Source organism: Epinephelus lanceolatus, chromosome 12 (genome assembly GCF_041903045.1).
Source record: "Epinephelus lanceolatus isolate andai-2023 chromosome 12, ASM4190304v1, whole genome shotgun sequence".
Classification (NCBI taxonomy): Eukaryota; Metazoa; Chordata; class Actinopteri; order Perciformes; family Serranidae; genus Epinephelus; species Epinephelus lanceolatus.
In genome coordinates, this window is record NC_135745.1 from 14,158,479 (window position 1) to 14,184,469 (window position 25,991).

General features: G+C 40.5%; 1 protein-coding gene across 4 annotated transcripts in view; it reads left to right on the plus strand.

The window, feature by feature from the left end:
* Window positions 1-11,635, plus strand: part of LOC117271942 (enhancer of polycomb homolog 1-like) — a 33,333-nt gene extending 21,698 nt beyond the window's left edge. For all 4 annotated transcript variants that reach the window (XM_033650507.2, XM_078172984.1, XM_033650506.2 and 1 more), the window contains 10 exons: window positions 395-543; window positions 818-965; window positions 1,132-1,296; window positions 1,965-2,054; window positions 2,504-2,652; window positions 3,009-3,442; window positions 6,498-6,619; window positions 6,727-6,865; window positions 7,999-8,383; window positions 9,906-11,635. In XM_033650507.2, the coding sequence (XP_033506398.2) occupies window positions 395-543; window positions 818-965; window positions 1,132-1,296; window positions 1,965-2,054; window positions 2,504-2,652; window positions 3,009-3,442; window positions 6,498-6,619; window positions 6,727-6,865; window positions 7,999-8,383; window positions 9,906-9,978 (1,854 nt within the window). In that variant the 3' untranslated portion in view covers window positions 9,979-11,635. The remainder of the gene's footprint in view (window positions 1-394; window positions 544-817; window positions 966-1,131; window positions 1,297-1,964; window positions 2,055-2,503; window positions 2,653-3,008; window positions 3,443-6,497; window positions 6,620-6,726; window positions 6,866-7,998; window positions 8,384-9,905) is intronic.
* Window positions 11,636-25,991: the final 14,356 nt, after the last annotated feature.

Here is a 25,991-nt window from a genome sequence, read left to right on the forward strand (position 1 = left end):
CTCTCCTGTCTTGTAAAGGATGTATCTGCCACCAAGTGGTCATTTGAAGAATTTAGCCTTGATGTTAACTTTGTGATCTCAGCAACCTGTTGCTTTCATTTAAGCAGCTTTTTAAAATGTCAACTAGTAATGCATCAAAAACCTTCCTGATACTGATTTTTAATTTGATGCACATAAATCAACACGGTTCATATAACTGCAAATATTTGTTTTATAATCACTGATAAATTAATTACTTTTAATTTAATTACTTGCCAGTTTTGTCTTCGAAATGTACCTTTTATTTGTCTTGGTGTGAGGCTCTAAGCAATAATGAAGTGCTGTTCATGACGTTTACATCCTTGTTTATATGTTGCTTGTGCTGCTGACACATATTTCTTCCGTCAACACCCAGAACCGTAAGAATGACGAGGCGTCCTACGAGAAGATGCTGAAGCTACGCAGGGATCTCAGCCGAGCCGTCACCATCCTGGAAATGATCAAAAGGAGGGAGAAGAGCAAGAGGGAGCTACTGCATCTCACACTGGAGATCTTTGAGAAGAGGTGAGCCTATCTCCAGGGGTGTCAAACATAATGCATTAGTACCGAAATAAAACAAAAGCAGTTAGACTGCCGGGTGGCAGAGTGGAGACGGCAGGGTTACTTTAAAAAGAGGGAAAAAGTCGGTTGAATGCTCTGAGTGTAAAACTCAGTGTAAAAGAAAAGTTAAAGCAGCTTTTTCCCATTTGGGTACTGTTGTATTGAGCCATGTTTCCTATTGCGTTTATGTAGTTTGAGGGGGAAAAATGGTTTGGCTAATCTCTTTCCATTTTTCCAGAAACGTCATGTCAGACTACGGTGGTGAGGTGATGGCAGAGGTGTTGGCTGAACGAGCACTGGTGAGGCCGCAGATCATTCCCCTGGTCCCTGTCACCAACCAGTACCGACACCAGGACCACATGGACCTCAAGGACTATAAGTCTAAGGTGAGGCTCACTAAAAAGACAAGGCTTCTGAAACTATGCATTTAATACACCCAGTGTGAAGAGTTATATATCTGTGGAATGAATTTTAAAGATCGCTTGTGGACTCTAAATGTGGGCTTTTAATATGTTCAAAGTCTCACAAGTTGTGTCTTCTTTCACCCTTCAGCCCGAGAAGACGGAAGTTCCCCGACAGAAGAGGAGGTATGAGAAGAAGCAGAAGGTGTTGCCTCTCTCGTCGGGCGCCCCACACCACGCGGGTCCTGTCATCTTCAATGCCAAGGACCTCAACCAATATGACTTCCCCAGCTCGGACGACGAGCCCTTCTCCCAGGTACGTGTGCAGCTCAAACAAACACAGGCACTCGCTCATGCAAAGCCAAGCACACTATGAGACAGACCAAGCGTGACCTCTTGTCTCAGAATTTATCATGTGTGTTCAGTAGAATTCTCTGCGTGACGTTATGTATTTGTGTTAGTCAGTACTTTTTGCATTACACACAGATACAAGTGTTTTAAATCCTAAGTGGATCTAGGAACAATTATTACACAGCACTATGAAACTCAACTAATCTCCAATTGTGCCTACAGCAGATGAGATGACATCGGTAACACGATAGTGATATAAATGAAAAAATAAAACTGTTATATTTGCAGAATATATTTCCATGGCTGCATATTGTCTGACCCTTACCAGAAGGGATCTAGTGTGTTGTCAAGTTAAAAACACAGCAACAAAGCGCACAACACATGCTGGAAACACAATTCATTGCAGGGTCTTAAAACAACAAACTTGGGTGTCTCTGTAACCACTCTGCGGTCCTGCTGCACTGCAGCCTACCCAGGCTCTTTCCATACCTCCACTCAGCTGCACTCTGCCCTTTTGTCCTGATAAATCCACTCAAAATTACAAAACCACACGAGACAAGTGGGTGGGCTTCAGTGTTTTAAATTCTGCTCTTGCGCTGACCTTAGACTGACCCCTAACCTCTGTGTCCACAGCTGCACTCAGGCTCATCAGAAGCAGAGGAGGAGAACGACCCAGATGGTGCCTACGCCTTTCGCAGGAAGGCAGGCTGCCAGTACTACGCTGTAAGTACCACGGGCATCCATAAAACGCACATTAGAGCTTTTACTCTTACATGATGGTGGGTTTAAGGGGCCATAATGTCCCAGTTGTTGTGCCCTGAGGTTGAAGGTGTTTTTTAAATGCTCTGTGTAAGCACTGGTTAGAACAGGAACAGTTCTTTCCATTGAGTCATTGTATTATAACATGCTGTGAAAAGTTTTTTCATAGTATTTAAATGTAATGTAGCACAGCTGAGCTCATGTAGAGTTAGTGACTAGAAAGGTTGCGTTGAGCAGGAGAGCAATATTCTGTGTTTTTGGAGAGTGTTCAGTTGACAGATTGTAAGTTAATGTCAATATCCAAGGCTTGTAGTTCACACTCCAGGTAATACTGAGATTTAAGGATCAGAGGTGTCGTACCCAGACAGTAAGAATGAAATGAGTCAAGTTCAGCTTCCTGTCTTTGTTTCCAGGCTCGTCAGGACCGCGTGGGTAGCTGGCCATGGTGTGGACCCTGGGATGGCGGTTTGGCAGAAGCTCGCTTTCGCTACAGTCTCACCACGCTCACCGTGCCACGGCGCTGCCTTGGCATGGCTCGACGACGCGTGGGACGAGGCGGCAGGTCAGTTGCATTTGTGCTCCTCGGATTTGCATTTTTCTTCTTTTGGGGGAGGGGTTATATGCTTTATCATTCTATTCACTAGTAATATATGTTTTTCTGGACATGTTGCATGCTATTGTATGATTTTTAAATATCACAGACAATGTGGCGAATAGTTAAGATGCAGACTTTTCTTTGCTGACAAGGAAGGGAGGGCAAATTTAATCTCACTCCTTTCAGATATACCTGGAAGTATTCATATCTAATTACTTGATTAGTCCCTCAGAAAGAATGCCAGACAAATAAAGGCTAGTTTTCTTTATTGTCACGTCCCACCGTCCAAGCACAAGACCTGATCATCTCCCTCTATCATGCAGGGTGTTGCTGGACAGGGCGCACACGGACTATGACAACATTTTCCACAGACTGGATCCAGAGACGCTCAACCTGCCTCTTCCTCCTTCTCCTCCTCCTCCTCCTCCTACAACTACTTCACGCTCGCCGACCACCGACAAGTTTGCCAGTACCTCAGAAACAAATACCTCAGACAGAAGTTCCTCCTCCTTCAACTCCTCTCTTTCCTCCCCCTCTCCCACGGACCTCAGTCAGATACTGTTGAATATAAAGTCGTGCCGATGGAGGCACTTTAGACCGCGGACACTACCACTACATGAGCTGGACAATGCCCACCCGCTATTCAGGAAGTTGAGTCGAGGCCTGAAGCGCCCAATCTCTGCCTCCGCACCCGGGGGACAGCCCTATGGCTCTCAACGCCCGGGGAGGGTTGTCCCTACACCCGCACCCATTGCTGGTGAGTGAAACAGCTGTCTTCAAACACACATTGTAGATGCTTTCAATGCCAGGCTCTGTTGTTGAAATGACTTAGCATTTATGATGGGTTGGAGTTGCAGACCACCATCTCTGCTATGATTTATGAGTGACTTATTTAATTGTCAAATATTCATTGAAAACAGGACAGGCATACACCCACACACCCCACCACACACAACTTGTCTCCTGCCTTTGAGCTTGTTTTAAACATTAACATTTAATCCCTTAGCCGTAGCAGTATTAACCACGAAAATGCTCAAGGTTTTAATCACTCAGGTGTTGAGATATGAGCTATTGATATTTCTGCTGTCACCCTTCTAAAATGGAGGAGAGTAAATTATGTTTTTTGTGCTGAAAAACCTTAAAGCTGGGTTATGGAAAGACTACTTGCTTTTGAGGGGATTTTTTAAATGCAGGTTTCTTGAGTATTAACTGAACTGTTTAAATTGAATAAAATTTAGATTAAATTTCCTCCTCAGTATGTTTGAGAAGAGATATTAACAGAAAACTGAAACTATCACTATTGCAAGATACTACTGTCAATAGAGGATTGTGTGTTTTGGTTGAACTGACCCTTTAAGAGGCATGCTAGTGCACAGAGGTTATTAACAATTACAAATGAAAATATTCAGGATGCACACTCATGTCAGATTGCTTCCTTTTTACCATGACATTTTTCTCTCGTATATTTTTACCTGGAATGCAGTGATCATTTTTTCCTTGGTGGGAACGTTGTAATCGCAGGACAACTGTTGGTCCTGCCCTCCAGCTGCATTGTGAGAGTTTTCCTATTGTTGTTCATCAGGTGCAGCTGTTGCTTGGCATTCACAGGGCACCCCCTCCCACCCCACCCAGTCCACAAGGTGTCAATTAAAACTGGAGTTTGATAAATAAATTCATGAGATGCAAAGGATTTGTTAGGGTGTTTGACAAAGAGGCACGGAGCGTTGAATACAAACTAAATGCCACAGGTCCCTGGTGGCATTACTGAGGGCAGTCAGGCAGTTGGCGTGTCGATGTCACTACAAGCAGTTTACAGGAGTTGGGTCTGTTTTGATGTACATGAAAACAACTGCCTATTGATTTATTTTTGAAAAACTGCTCTGCCTTTAAAGTGCCATGAAGAAACTGAAGGACACAGATGTAACGAACAAGAGATTTTGCAGGATACTCAAGTGACTACAGTATTGGTTAAGTCTGCAGAGAGCAGCCGTGAAGGCGGGTTGCAAGCAGTGCTGAATTAATAAGAGCAGTATTTTTGATTAAACTAGACGCTGTTAGATTACATGAAATAAGCATGAAGGGTGTTCCAGATGGAGGTGGTGCCTGAAGACGAGCTGTGACTTTCAGATGAGTCCTGAATCCTGTTAAGTGGAGAACTGAATGGCTCGCAGGGAATACGAAAATCAATATTGCACCGAGGCTCAAGGCCACGTTAATACCTCCAAATGTGCAAATAGGACTTTATAATCAATAGAAAGCCAATAAAGGAAGATATTATTTGCAGGATAAATAACTGGGATGCTTATAAGACCAACTTAGATATGCATACAAGAAACCAGGTGTCTGTGTGTAACCAGGTTATGGTAGGAAATATGAGAATTTGTTTTCTGGAGTGGACTGGATAGCATCAAACAAATGTGTTTACATGCAGCTCATTTTTCAGATTTCTTCCCTACCCTTGATATCTATGAACCGAAGCTGGCATATTGTAGCCTACTGCAAAAGCCAATTGAAAGTAACCTGGTTACTAAAGTACATGTATGGCAGGACCAGATCCATGGCATGTACTCATTCTGATTGGCAGACTACAGGCTTGATGATACTGGTGTTGTATTACTTCTAATAGATGAGCAAGCTGATTATGAGAGTGTGGAGCTCAGACTGTTCACTATATGGTAGGCATTGATTTTTCACACAGTATCGATCAGTAACGCCTCAATTACAGGACAGCTTGAGCCGAAGATGCCTCACCATTGATGTTTGAGAACCTGGCTGTAGTTTTCCTTTTTAGAAAGTCTGTTTTTGGTGGCTGCCTTATCAATGAATGCAGTATTGGGTGTGTGTGTGTGTGTGTGTGTGTGTGTGTGTGTGTGTGTGTGTGTGTGTGTGGGTTTATTAAAGTGCAGTTGTGCCTGTGCATCACTGTGTGAATTACAAACAGGCACACAGCCATAGAACCACCAACAGTCTTGGAAGATTTGGCAGTACTCGGAAAGGGAGCGGGGAAGTATGAGAAACATGGTTGCATAATAAATGTGCGTTCATTCACCAAAGAGAAATTGAAAGAAAATATTTATGGTGATATTTCTATTGCTTTCTTATCCACAAAGCAGAAAGTTAGAGTAAAACAGTGGCTTCAAACAACCTCATGCATCAGTGATGAGTTTCACGCGGAGCTGATGACACAGGGTTGCCGAGGCTACAGCAGGCGTGGTCAAGCACTCTTACCCACAAGAGCCTAAAAAAATAAGACTGTACTGCATTTCAGAGCTGTGTCCTATCACACAAACAGCCTTGGCATGCCACACACACACACAGTGTAATTGGTTTATCTGAATGGTTCTATCACTACTAGATTGTCGTGTCTTTGAGCAGAGAGTTGTTTCCCAAAGTAGTCGGGTACCTCAGAATCTGCTGCCAGCAAATACATTTATGTTAGAGAAATGTTTTTGGTTTATTCAAACTAAGCCCATCCAAGCCTTCACCTCTCCACACACTACCCACGCTTTTTTCCTGCGTGATTTTGTAAAGGTGAATTTGTCTGCACGGATTCTCTACTTACTAACCATGTGTTTAAGCTGTATTCTAAGCATATATATGGCATGCTGGGTTTGAAATCAGCACCAGCCGAATGATGGTACATTTGCTTCACTCACCAGCCAAAAAAAAAAACAATGTAAATCTTTTGGGTGGATGGTAGATTTTTAAATCCACCAGTCACAGTGCCAGGTGGACAAAAAGTACATTTCCAACTCTGATTATGGTGTGAACTGTGGTCTAAAAGACTTGTAACAAACTCTCGTCTCTCTCAGCTTTCACAGCCGAACAGTACCAGCAGCATCAGGAAGAGCTGGCCCTGATGCAGAAACAGCAGCTGGAGCAGGTCCAGCTGCAACAGCAAGCCAACAGCACCGCCACTACAAACAGCACAAAGGTCAGTATCCAGGCACTTCTGGTCCTCAGATGCAAACTGAACTGGTTTCCTTTCCGATTTCCTCAAGTTTTTGTACGTGACTGAAACAGTCGTCTTCTCCCCTGCAGGGCCTGCCAAACACTTTGGACCAGGCCAGCGCTCAGTTCGCCGCCTCGGCCGTAGTCACCGCCGACCAACTGCTGGCTCTCAAAACCAAGGAGGAGCTAGCCCTGGGAGGCGGAGTCAATGGCGTCCTCTCCCCCTCAGGTATGACGACCCTCCAAACAGCCACTTGCACAGCTGGTAGGCTCGACCAGTGGGCTTAAATTTTGGAGCGTCTCACTCAGTGATAAGACGACGGCCAAGAATATTTTGTCTTCTGTAACTAAAGTGACTTCTTGTGCACCATTACTGAACACAGTAAAGGTGACACACCAATTATTCTGAGCACGATAGGCCATCACAGTAATGGCTTGAGTAATTATCCTCATTATTTTATTTAATAAGATGGTCTTTGGTGCTATTAACTGCATTTCTTGTGTCCGATGGCCATTATGATTTTTCTGAAGCACCACTGGGAATTTTTCATTACTGACATGCCAACACTTTCCTACCCCACAAAATATACTTTGTTTAGGAAAAAAACAATGCAACCGAAAAGTAATAAAACTAAAAGCAATTAAAATTTAAAGTGCACTTCACCCAAGTGTTGCAGTACAGTGACACTGAACAGACAAAGCAAACAATGAGGGTGAAGTAATTACAGTCCTAAAACCCATAATGGAGTGCACTGACAGAGCAGATAACGGCACAAAGCAGGCAGAACAAAACCTGCAGCACTAACCCCCCAACAACCGATGCCATTTTCAGGCAGCAGGATTTAAGAGATAAGTGAGGAAAAGTGACAAAATGTAATTTTCCATTTGAGATTATTCTGCAGATGAAAACGGTGCGCCAAGGATCTGTCCTTTACAGATAAAACTACTGGAAACTTAGATAATCATTGTGAAAGATTTTTGTGTTTGAATGCTTCGTTTCTTTGTGATTCTGGTAAAAAGGAATAAATCCAGCTCATAAATGACCTTCTTCCTCGCAGTAGATGTTTAATACTGTGCACATTCTTAAAGTTAAGGTATGTAATTAGCTTGTTTGAACTCTTTTAAAAGTAGTGCACACAGTCTCAATAGCTGCCTTTGTTTGATTATGAAGGATTCACACTTTGAAAAATTCATTATTTTTTTTTTATGTACTTGAATAGTTATCATGTATTCATTCAGTGCTACAAGTCTTCAGTATAAAGAACAGATTTTTCCCACTAAGAACAGTTGATAATTGAAACCTTCCATCTCCCCCCCACCACCACCACCACCACCACCACCCGGCCTCTTCTGACCCCTCAGGTGTCTACAAGGGCTTGCACCTCTCGAGCACAGTGTCCCCTTCCCCCGCCACCCCGGCTCCTCCCACCTCTACCCCGACACCCGCCTTGCTCCACCCCTGCACCACCACCAGCTCCACCTCCGCCACCAGTAACAACAACGGCACCGCCCACCCTGCCAACACCACTACCACTAACACCGCCGCCACTCAGGTCCTGCTGGGAAACAACAACAACAGCCTCCGTCTGGGTGTTCCCACCGGCAAGCGCGTCCACGCGCCGCGGACGCTGAGCGCCACCATGTCGACATCCGCCTTAAAGCTCGCCCACGCAGCCGCTGCAACCGCCAACTGTCAGAAACCCAAGGTCACTACGGCCTCAGCCTCGCCGCTGGACATAGTGCCCAGGTGAGAAAGACATGCAGCCAGTGTGAGGACGTTAAAGAGACAGTGATAGTCCACTCATTATGGTGACAGGTGACATGTCTGTGAAAACCTATCCAGATTTTCTGGAAATGAATGTCTGGAGTTTGACAAGAGCTGCAGTCACATGGGACATTGATAGATAAAAAACACTTTAACCCTGTAATCACAGGTAAACACAATAAAAGATAAGATTCTCTATAGTATTCATCACTCTATGAAAGCTTTAACTTGTTTAACGGGATGACATTATATTCAAAGTAGGCCAGTCTATTCTTTATTGATCTAATATTTAGTGGAGGACAGGTCTTCAGTTAAATGCAGTTAGGGCTTGGCAGTGTCTGTTGAAGAATGTGAAACAAGTGACAGTTGGCCTTTTCCCACTGCAGGAACTTAAGGAAATGTAACGTTAGTCATGAGCTCTGCTTTTGTTTCAGTTGTTCTGCACCTGCTCTGGGGACATGTTCTTGGAACTGAATTTCCTGCTTTGCTATAAGCACCTGCTGGCATTCCTGTTGATCACAATTAAGTGAAATAGATGTGTTGTCATGTAACAACCAAGTCCAGAAACTATAATGCATGCAACCAAACATTCCCGGGAGAAATAGCGGTCAGAGGATCTTTAGGGGGTGACGGCAAGTCGACAGTATTTGCCACATAAAAGTGGTATACACCATCTGAAAGCTGGGAACCTGGAGATTAATTTGAGATGCAGCTCAGCACTGTGTCAAGGTTTTCTAGTCATGAACATGTCCTAGAAGCATTGCAGTTAGGTGCCTATTCAGACTTTGAGTTTGCAAAAATATTTAATCACAAAAGGTGAAAATACTTGAACTGCCTGCAAAAATGGCATGGTACTAGCCTAAAGTGAACATGTTTGTAAAAGGAAGACTCACTGGTTCCCATTGGACCCATTTTCATTTAGATATCTCAGAGTCAGAGGTCAAGAAATCCCTTTTAAAAATGGCTAGGCAAGTTTTTCCCTCACCAGAATGTAATTTTTGGGGGGTAATTAAACCCCCTTCCCACAGAACATTGGCACAAATGGATTCCTTAGGTCGTCTACTTCAATGTTATATGGGCATCGTCGCTCTAACTCTAAAACTCAGCTTGCTACAGCCTCTGAAGGACAGTAATGTCAGCTGAGGACGCGGCATCCCCGTCGAGTGGTAGTGGTTAATACAGATACACAAATTTCAGTTTTTGATGACATCCAGCTTTAATTCCTTCTGTGTTTGAATTTAATTATTTGTTATTAAGTCAAGAGTTTGACCCAACTTTTTAATGTATGTCCAAAAAATACCCACCAGTTTGTAAAATACAGCACAGATTTTGTACCAAAGCCTTCCAGGGTTCTGAAAAGTCCAGGTTATGGGACGCCCTAGTTTACAGGTTGAAGTTCCTGCAGTGGGAAACGGCTTCTGGTACACTAATGAAACAGTTTTACATGCTAACTACTTTGTGCTAACTGTGTGTCTCACTGTCGTTTGTTTTCTTCTGTCCGCAGGGAGAATCACGAACAAGACAAGCCAGCACTGAACAGTCTATCAGAGAACACAGTGGCCATGGAGGTTACGTAGCCTCCCGTCCGCAGCACGGGGAAGCGTAACTCCTTTGTTGTTGTTTTTTAGGTGCTATGCATCGTTCGTCAGTGGTGAAAGCAAAGCGGTGGCGGAATGAGCACGGCAAGGCTGGGTTTCCATGGCAACTGTTTTGGGACTTAATTGCAATGCTCGTCTCGTACAAATTGTTTTTTTTTTTCCTCTCTCTCCCCCCATTTCCCTATTTGTTACTGTTAATAAGAGATCGTCTGTAAATTCTTAATATGGCAATTATATGTACAGTACTGCATATTTGTAATACCACCCTCCCCCTCCACCCCCCCGTTCTTGTATATAACATTACTTGAATACAGAATTGTTCATTTGTGATGTTTTGCACTCGAGATATAAAAAAAAAAAAGAAAATCAAAATTAAAAAGAAAACGACAAACTGCAACTGGTGCGAGTATGAGGTGTGAAAGTTGTACCACAGAAAAATGTATGTCATCACATGCATGGTGCGGAACCTGCTGTTTGATCTATTTATTGTGCCGTGTTTACAAAGGTTTTTTTTTTTTTTTTTCCTCCGTTCATTTTCTTATTTTTATTTTTTAAACCCTTTTTCGTTCTTTTTTTTTTTTATACACTGTACCCTCACCGGTCCCCCCCCCCCCCCCTTGCTGTAGTCAGTGTTTAGCTAGATTAAAAAAACTCTCTGTATTCTTTTTGGATGTTGTGAACATGGCCGGGAGCTCGTCCGTTTTTGTTGGGCGTTCTTCCACGATGTTCCCATGTGTCATGTTAAATCCATGGAAACATGCGTTCATACAGATTCAGGCGCAGGGCGGTAGAAGAAGACGACAGGTGTGAATTTGTTTGTTGTCGGCATCAGTTTGTCAGTGGGTTAATCAGTTTCCACAGAGCTCTTCCATACATATAATATTCCTGAGACAAGTAACAAAACAATGGGGATGATGACATTTTCCCAGAAGACTTTGCTGCTTCTGACTTATCTAAGCACTATATAATTTGTTTATCAATTGATGCTGCTTTTGTATGATTTCCGCCTCTGGTTTACACCGGATGGCTTTATTTACTTTTTGTTTTCTCTAAAAGATCATCCCCAACCTCCCCCTATCATTTTTTTAAATAAATATTTTTATACCTCCCCACTTTTTTTATTTTCCTCACAAAAAACTTCATTCTTTTGTTACTTGTTGATCTAAACAAAATACTATAAGGGAGTTAAAAAAATGCAGTAACTGACATTTATTATCATTCCAGCTTTGACATAAAAAGGAGGAAACCATGTATTTGAAAATTAAAAAAAAGAAGAAAAGTTTTCTTTACTTTTAAAAACTCTCCAGAAGGCTGAAAGGCCATGAACCACAAGTTATCGGGTGCCTTCATTTGGGAAAAAAAAGAAGAAAAAAAAAACCCTTAAAAAAATTGCTCTCTTCTGTGAAGAGTTTGGTACTGAACAAGGCTACTTGTAGTTTTTCTTTGTCTGTACCACAATCCCAATGCCCATTCCAATGGCCCAATTGATTCATGAGTTTGTTTTGTTTTTGTAGACCCTTCCACCACACACACAAACACACACACGCATACACACATACATGGGAAAGACTAAGAATCCTCTTGAATTGTCACAAAATGAAATAAAAATCCAGGGCATTATGTGTTTTGACCAGCATGTCTCGTTTTTTTGTCGTCTTTGTCTTTAATGTGTCCTGAAGTGAGCAAGCTTGAATTTAGTGAAGTGCTGTGTCTCTGTGGGGGATAACCGCTGCCAGCCAAATGCTGCTGAAAACTCTGGCTGTTGATGTTTGTCTACCTACAGTACAGTGGTGTATCTGTTGTTTCATGTATGTCTATATTCAGGTGAGGTCATGAATGAGTGTCAGCAGCAAACCAGCATTTCATTTAGAAGTCTTACTCAAAATAATGGAAGTTCCTGGCTAATTAATTCCTGTGACCTGTCATCTAAGAGGTTGCAATACTCAAAACTGAAGGTTTGACACTGTGTAGATGTGTGTATTCAAAGGGAGATGCCCCATAAATTTAGAATTTCAGTATGTTATTTCCATGACTTAGGAATGTTCAATCAACAGTGAGCATTAACTATTCTCTCTCAAAGTCAGAAACCAGAGGTTAGTCTCAAACTTGTAATGTCTGGAGCTGCTCCATAGACACCAAATGGGAGTCTGATTTTGGGAACCCACAGTTTTTTTTCCCTTTAATACCCACATGATTCTGCGGTAGTGTTTTCAGTTCTTAAACAGAAAATGTCCTACCATTTAGAGCAGGAGTTCCCAACTGGTCCGCCCACAGGGTCCATATTTCTCCTATGTCATTAGTCCAAGGTCCACACTGTTAAATTTCTTCAGTGTCATACTTGCGCTTTCAAGTTAGTTCACAGTCTCTGTCAATTAGCTGTCCATTAGTCACTCACTTTACAGCAGGAAATGGCACTTCAAAATAAAAGCTCTGTGCCAGAAATTCACTGTACTTAAAAATGAAATTTGTGTTTTACAAACTTGGCATGTTTGAGAGTCCATTCAATCAATTTTATTTATAAAGCCCCTTATCACAAATCACAATTTGCCTCACGGGGCTTTACAGCATACGACATCCCTCTGTCCTTAGGACCCTCACAGCGGATAAGGAAAAACTCCCCAAAAAACACTTTAACAGGGAAAAAAAATGGTAGAAACCTCAGGAAGAGCAACTGAGGAGGGATCAATCTTCCAGGACGGACAGACGTGCAATACATGTCGTACAGAACAGATCAGCATAATAAATGAACAGTAATCCGTATGACACAATGAGACAGAGACAGAGACAGATGCAGGACAGACGGTAATGACAGTAGCTTACAGCAACATTAATGAAAGTAATAATATAGTTATAATTCTGGCTATTGTGGTACAATATGTTGAAAGTATGTATTAATGTCTGATGGTATACATATGTGACAGTAATTATATGTCACTTGGAGTCCGTTCAGAATGGATCGGCGACCCACCAGTTGGGAACCACTGATTTAGAACATCTTTCCCAGTTCATTGTCTGTGGAGCAGCTCCGGACTTTGCACCCCATGACATCATCGATTTGAGTTTTAGCACTCCATTTTTTTTGGATTTGGGAGAGAGATGTGTGTTAACTTACATTCTGGAACTATCTTAGACCATAAGAATAAAGTATAAATCTTTAAATATGGGTGTAGTTCCCTGTTTCCCTTAAAAAGATTGAACATCCTGTTCTCAAAACAACAACAAAAAAACACTAAATGTAATTATTCAGTCTCTAAAATTAGCTGTTCTTCTAATCATACTTTACCAAGTTGGGTTATTTTCCATTCCTAAAGATGATAAATACCTGCAGTCTATCACTGCTCCTCTCGCTCTTCCCTAGGCATGACTCATCGTTTTTAGATTATGACCACCTGGAGTTGAAGCATAGTTGGTCGTGTCTGTGAATGAAACTGATAAGTGGTGACGTTCTTTCTAGCCAGTGCCTTTGAAAAAATAATGGTGCCTTTTTCTGTTCTCCCAAATTTTTTTGTTTTGTATCAATAGTTTCTACTCTATTGTTTTTCCTGCAATGTAGATATTGAACACGTCTGCTGTATCACCTGTTCAGGGGGGAAATGCTGTTTGTCCTGCTGTGATAAGTAGGATGGCAGCTACCAGGTGCAAACACATTTTGCTGATTGTTTATGAAAATATATGTGACGAAATGCACTCTACACTTATTAAACAAAAGCGTTTGGGTGTTGTGGCTTTAAAATGAGCACATAAAGCAACTGGAAAGTTTCTACAGTGACTTGTATAGAAAAAACCGATTCAATAAACAGGTACTTCAGCCAGCCTGCTGGTGACTCAGCATACAAGACCTTGGATTGCTAAATTAACAAGATGTGTTTGGCTCAATAAAAATAGGATCATGAATTTTGAAAGTCGTCCCAATAGATAGACAAGGGAATGAATAATATACACTATGAATTTTGACTCCCACTATTGATTTTTATAAAGAACATAATTGAAATCACTCATTCAAACCAAAAAGTGTGTGAGGGTATTGAAACACAAAGGCTGTTTCTGTTCCCCCGACAAATCAGTGTTCAGACTGCCTGTTGTCTGTGGTTTATACAGGAAAACAAGGGCCGACTGATGTGGCTATAAAATCAGGCACTGAATGCCAAAAGGATGACGAGCAGTTAACGAAGGTTAGAGTCCACAGCATCGTCTGACTGGGAGTGAAACACTCAGCAGGAGTGCCCACATCTGTCTCTTTTATTCACTTACTTGACCCACTTTGTTTGACTGTTGAGAAAAAGAAGACAACAATCTTGTTTCTGTGTTTAAAGCCTTGTAGATGCACTTTACATGTATAAATCAGGCAGTGAATGTAGGCCAATGAGATCAATGAAACAATTCAGTAACGCATATTTTGCCAACAACAACAAGGTGGCTCAGGGCTATTTGAGGGTGCTGCTGTAGAGAAGCTAAAGAATCTTCAGCCTTTATAGCACGATGCTGCTGCAATGCAGTATTATAGTATTATGGTTTAGAAAAACATGAATTTGTTCATAGAGAGGCCAGTCAGGAGCGCTGTAGCTGTTTACCTGTGGCTCTTATTCATTGAAGTAAACACAAATTGGGTAGGATAAGGGGTGACATTTAAATGTAAATTCTGCTTCTTAGAGGTGGGGGGGGGGGGAAGTCGATAAGAGCTGGAAAATAAATGAGGCGAGCGGCGGTCTAACTCCACGAGAGAGATTGCGTTTACCATGCGTCTGACTTGATCGTATTTGGATCTTTGCCTGTAATTGCTTGCTCCAAAAGATAGAAGGGAAAAGTGTCAGTGCAAAGTTTTTCGGGATGTAGGAACCGTGTGCATCTGAAGGCAGGAAGGTGCTGCAAGACCTGTGTTTAATAGTCTGAAAGCAGTAAATATGGCTGTGGTGTTTTACAAGTTTTAGAGCAGTGATACACAGCAAGAGATAAATGTACTTTTTGTTTTTGCAGAGAAATAATAAAATGCTGACTGAAAGGGAGGAAGGAACGTAGTTAGGATCATGAACGGATTACTGAATGGGCCAACTGGGCGCAGGTCCAGGGCTCCACAGGGTCAAAAGGAGAAAGAGACATAAAATAACCACAAGGAGGCACAAACAACTATAGAAAGACACAAAATGACTTGAAAGAGACACAAAATGCCTACAAAAAGACATAAAACAACCACAAGGAGACACAAAATGACCAAATGTGACACACAAATATCTCAAAGAGACACAAAATGACTTGGAAGAGACACAAAAAGATGCAAAATGACCAAAGATGATACAAAAATACTTCAAAGAGACACAAAAAGACTATAAAAAGACACAAAATGACTACAAAGCCACAAAAATACATCAAAGACAAACATAATTACCTCAATGAGAAACTAAATGACTTGAAAGAAACACCAAACCACCACAAAAAGAGACAATATGACTTGAAAAAGGTACAAAGCGACTGCAGAAAGACTAAAAAAACAACAATCAGATACAAAATCACTACTAAGCCACACAAAGCTCCCAAAAAAGAGACAAAAATACCTCAAAGACAAACAGAATTATCTCTGAGACACAAAATGACTAGGGTATAATGACTTAAAAGAGACACAAATGTCTTAAAAGAGACACAGAATAACCACAGGAGACATAAAATCACAACGAAGCCACACAAAATGACCAAAAAAAGACACAAAAATACCTCAGAGACACAAAATGACTACTAAAAGACACAAAATGACTCCAAAGTGACACAAAACAACCACAAGGAGACACAAAGTGACAACAAAGCCACACAAAATGACCAAAAACTACACAAAAATACCCCAAACACAAACAAAATTACCTCAGAGAGAAACTAAATGACTTGAAGGAAACACAAGATCACTACAAAAAGACACAAAATCACTTGAAAAGACAAAGCGACTACAAAATGACCAAAAAAAGACGCAAAAATACCTCAGAGAGACAGAAAACAGCTATAAAAAGAGACAAAATGACTTGAAAACGATAAGAACTGACTGCAAATAGAAAAAAAACCACAAGGAAACACAAACTCACAACAAAGCGGCCAAAAGAAACACAAAAATACCTCAAAGACAAACAAAATTACTTCAAAGACACAGAATGACTTGGAAGAGACACAAAATAACTACAGAAAGACACAACACAACCACAAGGAGACACAAAATTACTACAAAGCCACACAAAATGACCAAAAAAAGACACAAAAATACCTCAAGGAGACACCAAATTATCTAAAAGAGACAAAATGACTATAGAAGGACACAAAACAACCACAAGGAGACACAAAATGACTACAAAGCCACAAAAACTGGACAAAAATACCTCAAAGACAAACAGAATGACCTCAGACACCAAATGAAACACAAAACCACCACAAAAAGAGACAAAATGACTTGAAAAAGATGAAAAGCTACTGCAAAAAAACCACAAAAAACCCACAAGGAGACACATAATCACTACAAAGAGACCAAAAAAGACACAAAAATACCTCAGACAAACAGAATGACCTCAGAGACACAAAATGACTTGAAAGAGAAACATGATTACAAAGACACAAAATGACTCCAAAAAGACAAAAAAACAACCACAAGGAGACACAAAATGACTACAAAGCCACACAAAACAACCAAAAAAGACAAAATTGTCTCAAAGAGACAAAATAGGACTTAAAAGAGAAACCAAAATACCTCAGAGAGACACAAAACAACTACAAAAAGACACACAATGACTTGAAAGAGACACAAAATGACCACAAAAACACAACAAAATGAAAAGAGAACGCAATCCCCACACAGTCTGTGAGTTCTGCTCCTGTGGAGTAGAGGTGATGGGGCCTTTTGCATATCTATGCCCTGGGGCCCATTCTCTCGTAATCCACCCACGGCTGAGATGTTTGTATGAATCCATCAGTATCTCTGTCAGGTCCCTGAAGGTGTGCACACCATAACAAAGTTTATTTCAGTTCAAATATAAAACAGACAGGGCTGCCTAAAGTTGATCTAGCACTGAATTTTACTGAGTTTACTGAACTTGTCACAGCAGGTTAGATAAACTGACTTTGATCCAGACTGAAAGAGTATTTCTACACTTTGGTATTACTACTTTTACTCAAGTACTTTTTCTGCCTCTGGCCTCCACTTAAAAAGGTGTCAGGAACTATGAGCAAATGTTAGCATGCTAACAGGCTAAACTAATATGGATTGTGGTAAACAAATTTTCATGCTTAACGTGTTTAAAAATTCATATGAACACCATCATAAAATGTTTTTATGTTCTGAAAAACGTGTGTTTTGACATCAGGAACACTCCCTGCCACATAAACTTGTCTGCTGTAGTAAATGAAGAGTTTGGGGGACGTTGGTAGGTTCCTTTAAGCGAGGTTATTCTCTATGGAGCGCAATCAAAGCCAAAGAGAGCAAAGCACAAAGACGCTTTCACACAGCGGCCTCATTATCTGTGCTCTTTGCTTTTGCATGTATACTGACTTTATCTCTCCCAGCCACCTTCATATCTTCATCTACAGTCGCTGCTTTCAATTACCGAGGAGAGCCCTTAATGAACAGCTGACTAACTCGGCAGAGACGTTGTGGACTGGCAGGCTCATTAAGGCTGATGAGTCAGAGGGCAAATAGGGACGATCAAGGTTGTCTGCAAAGGCCCGCTCACGGTGACCAAACAACTGTCTGGTGTCTGAGCCCGGTCAAAGTGTCTCAGTCTTTGTTCTCTGATTTGAAAGTGAACCATCCATCTCCATCTGTCTGTCACTCCAGTAATGCTGCATTACACTGAGAAGCAGGCTTTGGATTGTGGATTAAATTAATTGTTTGTTACCCTCTTTTTTCCAAGTTCTCTGAGGTTTTAGTAAATCAAAGGAGCATTTACATTAAATTGTAGCACCACAGTCAATAACTGCGCCTGACTGATCGCTGTGTGTTTGCACCATCGTGTCCTTGAATACAGAAGTTTGCAGAAACAAATGCATCCCAGACAAGTCATAAATAAGAAGCCTTGAGCTACAGTTTGTACTGCCTTGTGTCTCTCCATTAACATTTTTAACATGTTAGACACCATTCTTTACCTTCACAGGCCTGCAAAAGATACCATATCGACCCAACCCCCAGAGCAAACATTGGTATTTTACGTTTCTACAAACCACAGATGTAACATTTGCACATTATTATGTATGCTATGTTTTATGTTTTCAACAAAGCTGTGGGTAATAGTAGTTGGGCGGCTGTGGCTCAGGAGATAGAGTGGGTCGTCCACCAATTGGAAGATCAAAAGTTCGATCCCTGGCTCCTCCGGTCTGCATGTTGAAGTAACCTTGAGCAAGATACTGAACCCCAAATTGCTCCTGATGGATGTTCCATTGGTGTTAAAACGGAGTAGCAGATGGCACCTTGTACGGTAGCCTCAGCCACCAGTGTATGAATGTGTGTGACTTGGTGAATGTGACTCGTAGTATAAAAAGCGATTTGAGTGGTCGGATGATTAGAAAGGTCCATGTACCATTTATATTCAGGCACAAGAAAAAGATCACGTTTTGGCTTAAAACACCTGGTTTTGGTGGAAGTTAATGCAGTCAAAGATATCTATTGACATATATATCAATCCTGAATATATGACACTGTATCAATACACCACTACCAGCTGTGCTCTCTTGTTCTCTCTTATTAATGTTTACTGCAGTCATTCTGCTCCTCTTTGCTACTGACCAAGAAAAGAAAAGTTGTCATCATGTCATACCTTTTTTATATTACACTTTAATAGAAATAATAAATTTCCACATGTCCATTTTCCCCCATGTGGTATCGAAAATGATTGAATATTAATATTTTCAAGGTATTGCATCAAAGTTAGATATTTCAGTATTGGAAATGCCGCTTGTGTCTTGCTAAAAAAACAGTTTTGCTGTTTATTGGTCTTGAACAGTGATGTGCGATTTATGCCATCCACCACCACCTCCACCTCATGATGACAAAGTCAGTTTATGTACATGTAATCTGAATTACGCCATTTTAAAACTGTCAATATGAAAGGTATGAATATCAAATAATAATGGTTTGCAGAGATGTACAATGTCAACATTTCTTCTGGAGACCATTTTAGACCATTTTAGGATTTTCCTGATTAATTAAAGAGTCAAAAAGAGCAAAATTTTACAGCCAAGTGTTGGATTGTGGGTTTCAGACAGCTACAAATAGTGTCAAATGCAGCCCCCAAATTTCAACATTGGAAAGGTGTTTGGAGCTTTAGTTGCTGTTTGAGTATACCTGCACCTTTGCGTGAGAATGGTTCAGTCCTTTAAACAGCAATAATGTTCATTAGTGACACTTTATGTTGAAGTATCTGAAGGAGAGACTGAAACTTTTCAGATAATGAGAAAGAAAAGTTAAATTAATCCCATGGGCCAACTCGACTAAACTAGATGAAACTTAATCTTAATTTAAAAATACATATAATATAAATGATTGTGGGTGTAAATGTCACACCATTTGTGCATTTACAAATCTTAAAAATAGAATGTAAGGAGCATCAGGAGCAACGGCCAAAAGCCCCTACAAAAACTAAAAAAAAAAAAATTAAGACATATATTTCTGCGTCTGAACGAGTGATGAAAACAGCTGTAACTCTGTTAAGACAGGGAGCCAAGACAGGGATGAGACTGAGAGCGAACAGGCGAAAGATGAAAAGAGGTTTTTTTTGTTTTTTTTTTTACAAGAAGATGTGACAGGTAAAAAAGATTAGCCTAGGGGGGCGGGTGGTGAGGCGTCAGTGTTCATTTTCATTCAACCGGTAGCAGTTTTATGTCAGACTGGTCTGACTGGAACATAACTGAACTCCTGCAACATGTGTCATGTTGTGAACACGTCTTTGGTCCCAAAATAAAAGTCACTGTGCCTTTCTGAAGCATTGTGATTCAGCGTGCGACCGCACAGAGGGAGCATTATGCCTTTTTTTTGATTGATTGATTAATTGATTTCGGTCATTAAAAAGCAACAGAAAAAAAATATCAGCAACAAAGCACAAGTAAACAAAACAAGGACTGACCGAAAAGGTGTAGGCTGAAGCAAAGGCTTATAACGCCTACCCTTGTCACAAATAAACCATTTACACTCAATGTGAGCTAATCCAAACATAACTACTACCTAACTTACTTAGTGCATTTTCAGTCAACCAAAGAAACAACTTTCAGTCAACCAGTCAAATTACCAATTAAATACTAATTGGTAATTTTTTAGTCAACCAAAACATAAGACACCAAGCAGACAAGACACCAAAGACAACATGACATGGATTCATGAGCTCAAATATAAGATATACTTACTATTTTTTGACAGTGTATTGCATAATTAAGGTATTTTCGTAAAGTTTTTTTTAGTCTGGCCAATGTACTCGAAGTTTTTATATTTTCAGAACAACTATTCCACAAGTTCACCCCCTTAACTGATGGACAATGACTTGTGACATTTGTACGGATCTTTGGTTTTTCAAAAATGATTGTTCCCCTCAGATTGTAATAGCTGTCCCTCATTTTAAACAACCTCTGGATACTTTGTGGTAATTCTCCATTTTTAGCTTTATACATAATTTGTATTATTTTGTAATCTACTAAGTTTTGGAATTTGAGTATGTTATGTTGAATAAATAATGAATTGGTTGGCTCATGATAGGTTTTTTGCTTACAATACGTATAGCTTTTTTTGCAGTAAAATAAGTGTTTCCCCATATCTCTACTCTATACATCATGTAAGGAACTATGAATGAATGGTAAAGTGTATACAAAGAGCTCTGGTTTAGGAAATCTTGAGCTTTGTGCAGGATTGCAATAGATTTTGACATTTTGGATTTGAAATGATCTATGTGTGGTTTCCAACTGAGTTTACTGTCAATTATTACTCCTAAAAAATTTATTTCGGTTACTATATCAATTCCAATTTCATTTATTCTAATTTTTCTATGAATGGAGCACGATTTCCAAATATCATATATTTTGTTTTACCAAGGTGAAGAGAGTTTATTAACATCAAACCATTTTTTTATAATCTGCAGTTCTTCTTCCACTGTATCCAGAAGTTGTTTTAAATGTGCTCCACTGCAAAAAATAGTTGTATCATCAGCAAATAATATGCACTTCAGTGACTTTGAAACCAAACATATGTCATTAATATACAGAATGAATAGCAATGGTCCAAGTACCGAACCCTGCGGCACCCCACACCTAACCTTTAAGTGGCTTGAATTTGTATTATTGACGTGAACATACTGATACCTGTTTTCCAAATAATTAGTTAGCCAGTCATGGGCCAATCCTCTGATTCCATACCTCTGTAGTTTTGATAGTAATATTTTGTGATTGACAGTATCAAAAGCTTTTTGCAAATCAAGAAATATCCCTATTGTGTATTCTTTTCTCTCAGTGGCTTCTGTAATTTGTTCAACAAAATCTACCAGTGCTAGTGAGGTGGTTCGGTTTTTTTCTGAATCCATATTGCTGTTCATTAAGTATGTCATGTTTTGAAATAAAATTATTTAACCTCCTAACAAATATTTCTTCTAGAATTTTTGAGAACTGTGGTAACAATGAGATAGGTCTATAATTAGAGAGCAGATGTTTATCACCAGATTTGTAAAGTGGAATGACTTTGGCTACTTTCATTTGTTTGGGAAATTTTCCAGCCATCAGGGATTGATTACAGATATAATGTAAAGGTTTTATAATACAATCAATAATTTTCTTAATCAGAGACATATCATAACCATTATAATCTGTCGATTTTTTATTTTTACAATTATGTACAATATCAAATATTTCTTTTTTCATCAGTTTCTCTGATGAACATTGAATGAGTAATTTTGTTTATTATATCACTATTTACACCATCGGTACTGCTTGGAGGGATAATCGAATTTGCTAAATTTCTTCCTACATTGACAAAATATTCATTACAACTATCTGCTATCTGTTTATTTTCCTCAATCAAATCATTGTCCAAATAAAAATACTGTGGGTAATTTCGTTTATTTTTTTCTTTTTTAATGATTTCATTCAGAACTTTCCAAGTGTTTTTAATATTGGACCTGTTTTTTTTTCAAGTAGTTTACCATAATGCGTTTTTTTGCTATTTCTCATAATACTAGTTAGTTTATTTTTATATGTCTTGTATCTGTTTTCAGTTTCCTTTGTTCTATGTTTTATGAATTCCTTATATAATAATTGTTTCTTTTTACAAGCATTTTGTATCCCCTTTGTTATCCATGGCTTGTCCACATATTTGTTTTCTTCTGTTTTAATCATAAGTGGACAATGATACAATCATACAAGTTTCTTTTTGTGTTTAATCTAGTTTAAGAGTAGGCTACAAACCAAGGCTTGTATCAGTGTGACCACAGAACAGAACTCAATTATAAGTTTTTGATTGCGTCAGCAGGAAGTGTCCAGAAAGCAGCTGTGTGGTGAGGGAATCCTAATTTCACAGCCGCCCACGTGCTCCGGTTCTGTAGATCTCATATTCTCCTCGTTTCCCTGGAGGGGTGCAGGATGAAGGCAGGATTATTGGTTACACGATTGCATTGTGTGTGTGTGTATGTGTGTGTGTGTGTGTGTGTGTGTGTGTGTGTGTGTGTGTGTGCGTGTGTGTGTGTGTGTGTGAGTGAGTGAGTGAGTGAGTGAGGGTGTGATGGAGAGGGAGATGAGAGATATTACTATGTAAACTTGTTAATTCAAGGTCTAACAGAGAAAAGCGTGACTGTGTGCGTGTTTGCAGGGCCGCACTATCAGGAGAGGCAAACCAGGCAGATGTTTGGGCCCCCCATCCAAAAAAACGTAGGGAAAGGGCTCCCTGACGGCCGGTCATGTTGGTACATTTTGCAATGACAACTATAAACCGCCTTAAACCTACGATGTACAAGGTATCTTGGGTGCGTTAGTTGTTGACGTTCTTGGACACCGTATCAAGTTCTGCCTGTTACATCCATTGTCTTCTTACAAAATACACTTCTGTTTTCACAGGAAATTTATGGTTTACATACAGTCTCTTTCAAAATAAACACACTACGTTGGTACAACACTGCAAAATTAAGTTTTTTTTTCTTCAACAAACATTGGGTTGGGTTCAGGGAAAAAAGAACAGGGTTTGGCTTTAGAATCTTACAGGACACAAACACCACTCTCTCTGGTGAAAGTTGTGGTTTGTTGGACCCATCCACCACCCCACTTGGACTTTTGCTGCCTTAACTTTCGTCCTTGTCCCGCTGCGTATCCCCCTGACGCCGCCAGGCGACGTTAAGTATAAAGGCAACCGGCCGCGTATCATGCCAAGAAGGACACCTTTTTTCATTGGTTTCTGATGCCGCAAGTCACCGCCCAAGCTGAATTTCGACGACTTCGGAGTGAGACCGGGCTCCTCTTTGCAGATAAAAAAAACACCTTCATTTCAAATGTAACAGCCACAGCAGACATACTTCCATGGGTCCTTTACGTTGGCATAGATACATCTGCTGGATGGCACTAGGAGGAAGAGACAGAGGCAGGTGGAGCAGGTTGTAATAACGAACCTTTTAACGAAGGCACTGTTGTAGACGGAGTGGACAAAGAATTCTTTTCATTATATCACTGATTTTTCTAGTCCGCCATTTTTTAGAATGTCTTCTACATGTCCTACAGTTGTGTGCCGATTGAACTACGCCACACTGGCCCCATGTTTTCCAATGACACTGCTGAATTTTGTTCACAATCATGAGCTTTCAGAAAACGTGCACATAGATGGACTAAATCAGTGGGTCTGAACTGGTTGGTCGCGTTCCAAAAGTGGGTCGCGGGTCCATTCCGAATGGATTGCAAGTCCTTTTTTTTTTTTTTTTTCAAGTACAGTGAAATTCTGGCACTACCTTTAATTTGAAGTGTCATTTACTGCTGAAGGGGGAATGACTAACGGACAACTTCTTGATAGAGACAGCAAACGAGCTTGACAACATGGCCGAACACAAGTATAATGTTGAATATATTAAACTGTGTGGACCCTGAGCTATTGACTAAGGAGAAATCTGGACCCTGTGGCTGTACCAGTTGGGAACCACTTAGTCTCGCCACCAGACAATCAGAGATCTCCGCCTTCTGATAGTCTGGGGACACTCCTTTCTAAAGTGTGTTTAACACACCGGCGAAAACGGCCGGCAACAAAGCAACGCCTCTTTCATTTTTGAAAAGGACACGTCTTCTCGGAAATGTGCGCTCCCCCTTTTCTCGTCCGCAAGGAAACAAACACACAGAGAGCTTGAAAATGGATGCTGAGAGATTTAACTCCGTTTTATCAAACGTGTGTTCATCCATGAAGAAAATATTTTTTCCAGCGGATGTCTAAGTTACAACATTATTGAGCTAACTGGAGTAGTGTCATGTCGTATCCGACAACGGGAGGCTTTTAACAGATGACGTCCTGATGTTAGCTTTGCTGCTGCTGTTAGCTGTCCCTGTCAGCTGCAGCCACTGATGCTTTCTAGACATCGTGATTTCCCAAAACTGAATAAATACCACAGATAGCAACACAAAACTGCTTTGCTAGCTCAATCATGTTGTAACTAAGATATCTGCTGGAAAAGATATTTTTTCACGGACCGTTTAATGAGTTAGTACCTATTACAGACCCCGCTAACGGCTAACAGGGCTAACAGCTAACGGTTAGCCCAGCTAAACGTGCACACAGAAATAGTAATGTTTGTTCAATCATTGTGTTTATAGACTTAACAAACATCGGATTAGTCTAAACGGTGATACAGTGATGTGAAAAATGTGATATATAGGCTATATATATAGCTAAAAGCTCTGCTGGTTTTCTAAGTATTTGTAAACAACAAGGCGATTCCCTCTAACGTTATAGTCCGGCCGGACGGATGAGTCATGGCCTTGTAAAAGATTATGTTTGTTTCTTTTAGTTGGCGAGAATGTGTCACCGCAAACGCGACAAACATCCACTAACTTTGACGGCGTTTTCTGCGAGCACGGCTGAGCCATTTTGTACCGCTACACGTGTTTCTAGTCGGACTATGTTTACAAGCACAAGAGTTCAACGAGCCACCGAATGACTGCCCTGCAGATTTACTATTGGTTCTGTGATGTAGGGAGTTTTTTAAACTCTGAAATTGTATCCGCCCATCTAAACACAAAACCAGGGAGAAAGTCATCAGTCTTTAGTTAAGCAAAGCGTCTAAAGACTGACTTGTGAGTCTAGGAACCACTGGACTAAATGAACACAGACAGGAGACTCCGTCCATATCTGTCCAGCGTTGAGCATAAATGAGCCTTAAGTGTGGCCGCTTCTAGCTACTGTTGGACACTTGGACACCATTCGGACAGTCCGTTAGCTACTTCATCTGTCATATAAACAACATTCGGTTAAATCGCCAGGGCCTGGATGGGCTGCTTTGCCCGAGGCCCCCCAGAGCCTAACATTTTTCTTTACAATTAACACTTGAAATGATGAAGGCACTTGAAAATGACAAGGTCCCTTACAGGTCAAGTTGTTTGTATTTGTTTCAGGGCAAGTTTTTTGTAGAAAAACCTAAAATAAATGTATTTTTTCTTGGTAGTAGAAATTACACACACATACACATACACACACAAAGGTGTAAATGTCTCAATCAAATGGAGTTTATGATGTGCACTGTATATTAAATAGTACATTGTACATTATTTGCCATCCAACTGATTAGGACGTTTTATCTCAGGATTTGGCTGATAACTGTTCTTAAAGTCAGCTACATGCATTTCATTATGCTTTGCTTTTGGTAACGGGCATCAAACCAGTCACTTCTCAGCAGCATCAGCAGCCAAACTGCTTCCCGAATCAGGATATTTTAATCCCGGAGGATTACATTATCCCACTTGTATTCGAGGATAAAAAACGTTCCCAATTCAATTATTCCCCCGTGGAAACAGTGTGAAGAAGGGAGGCAGTGGCA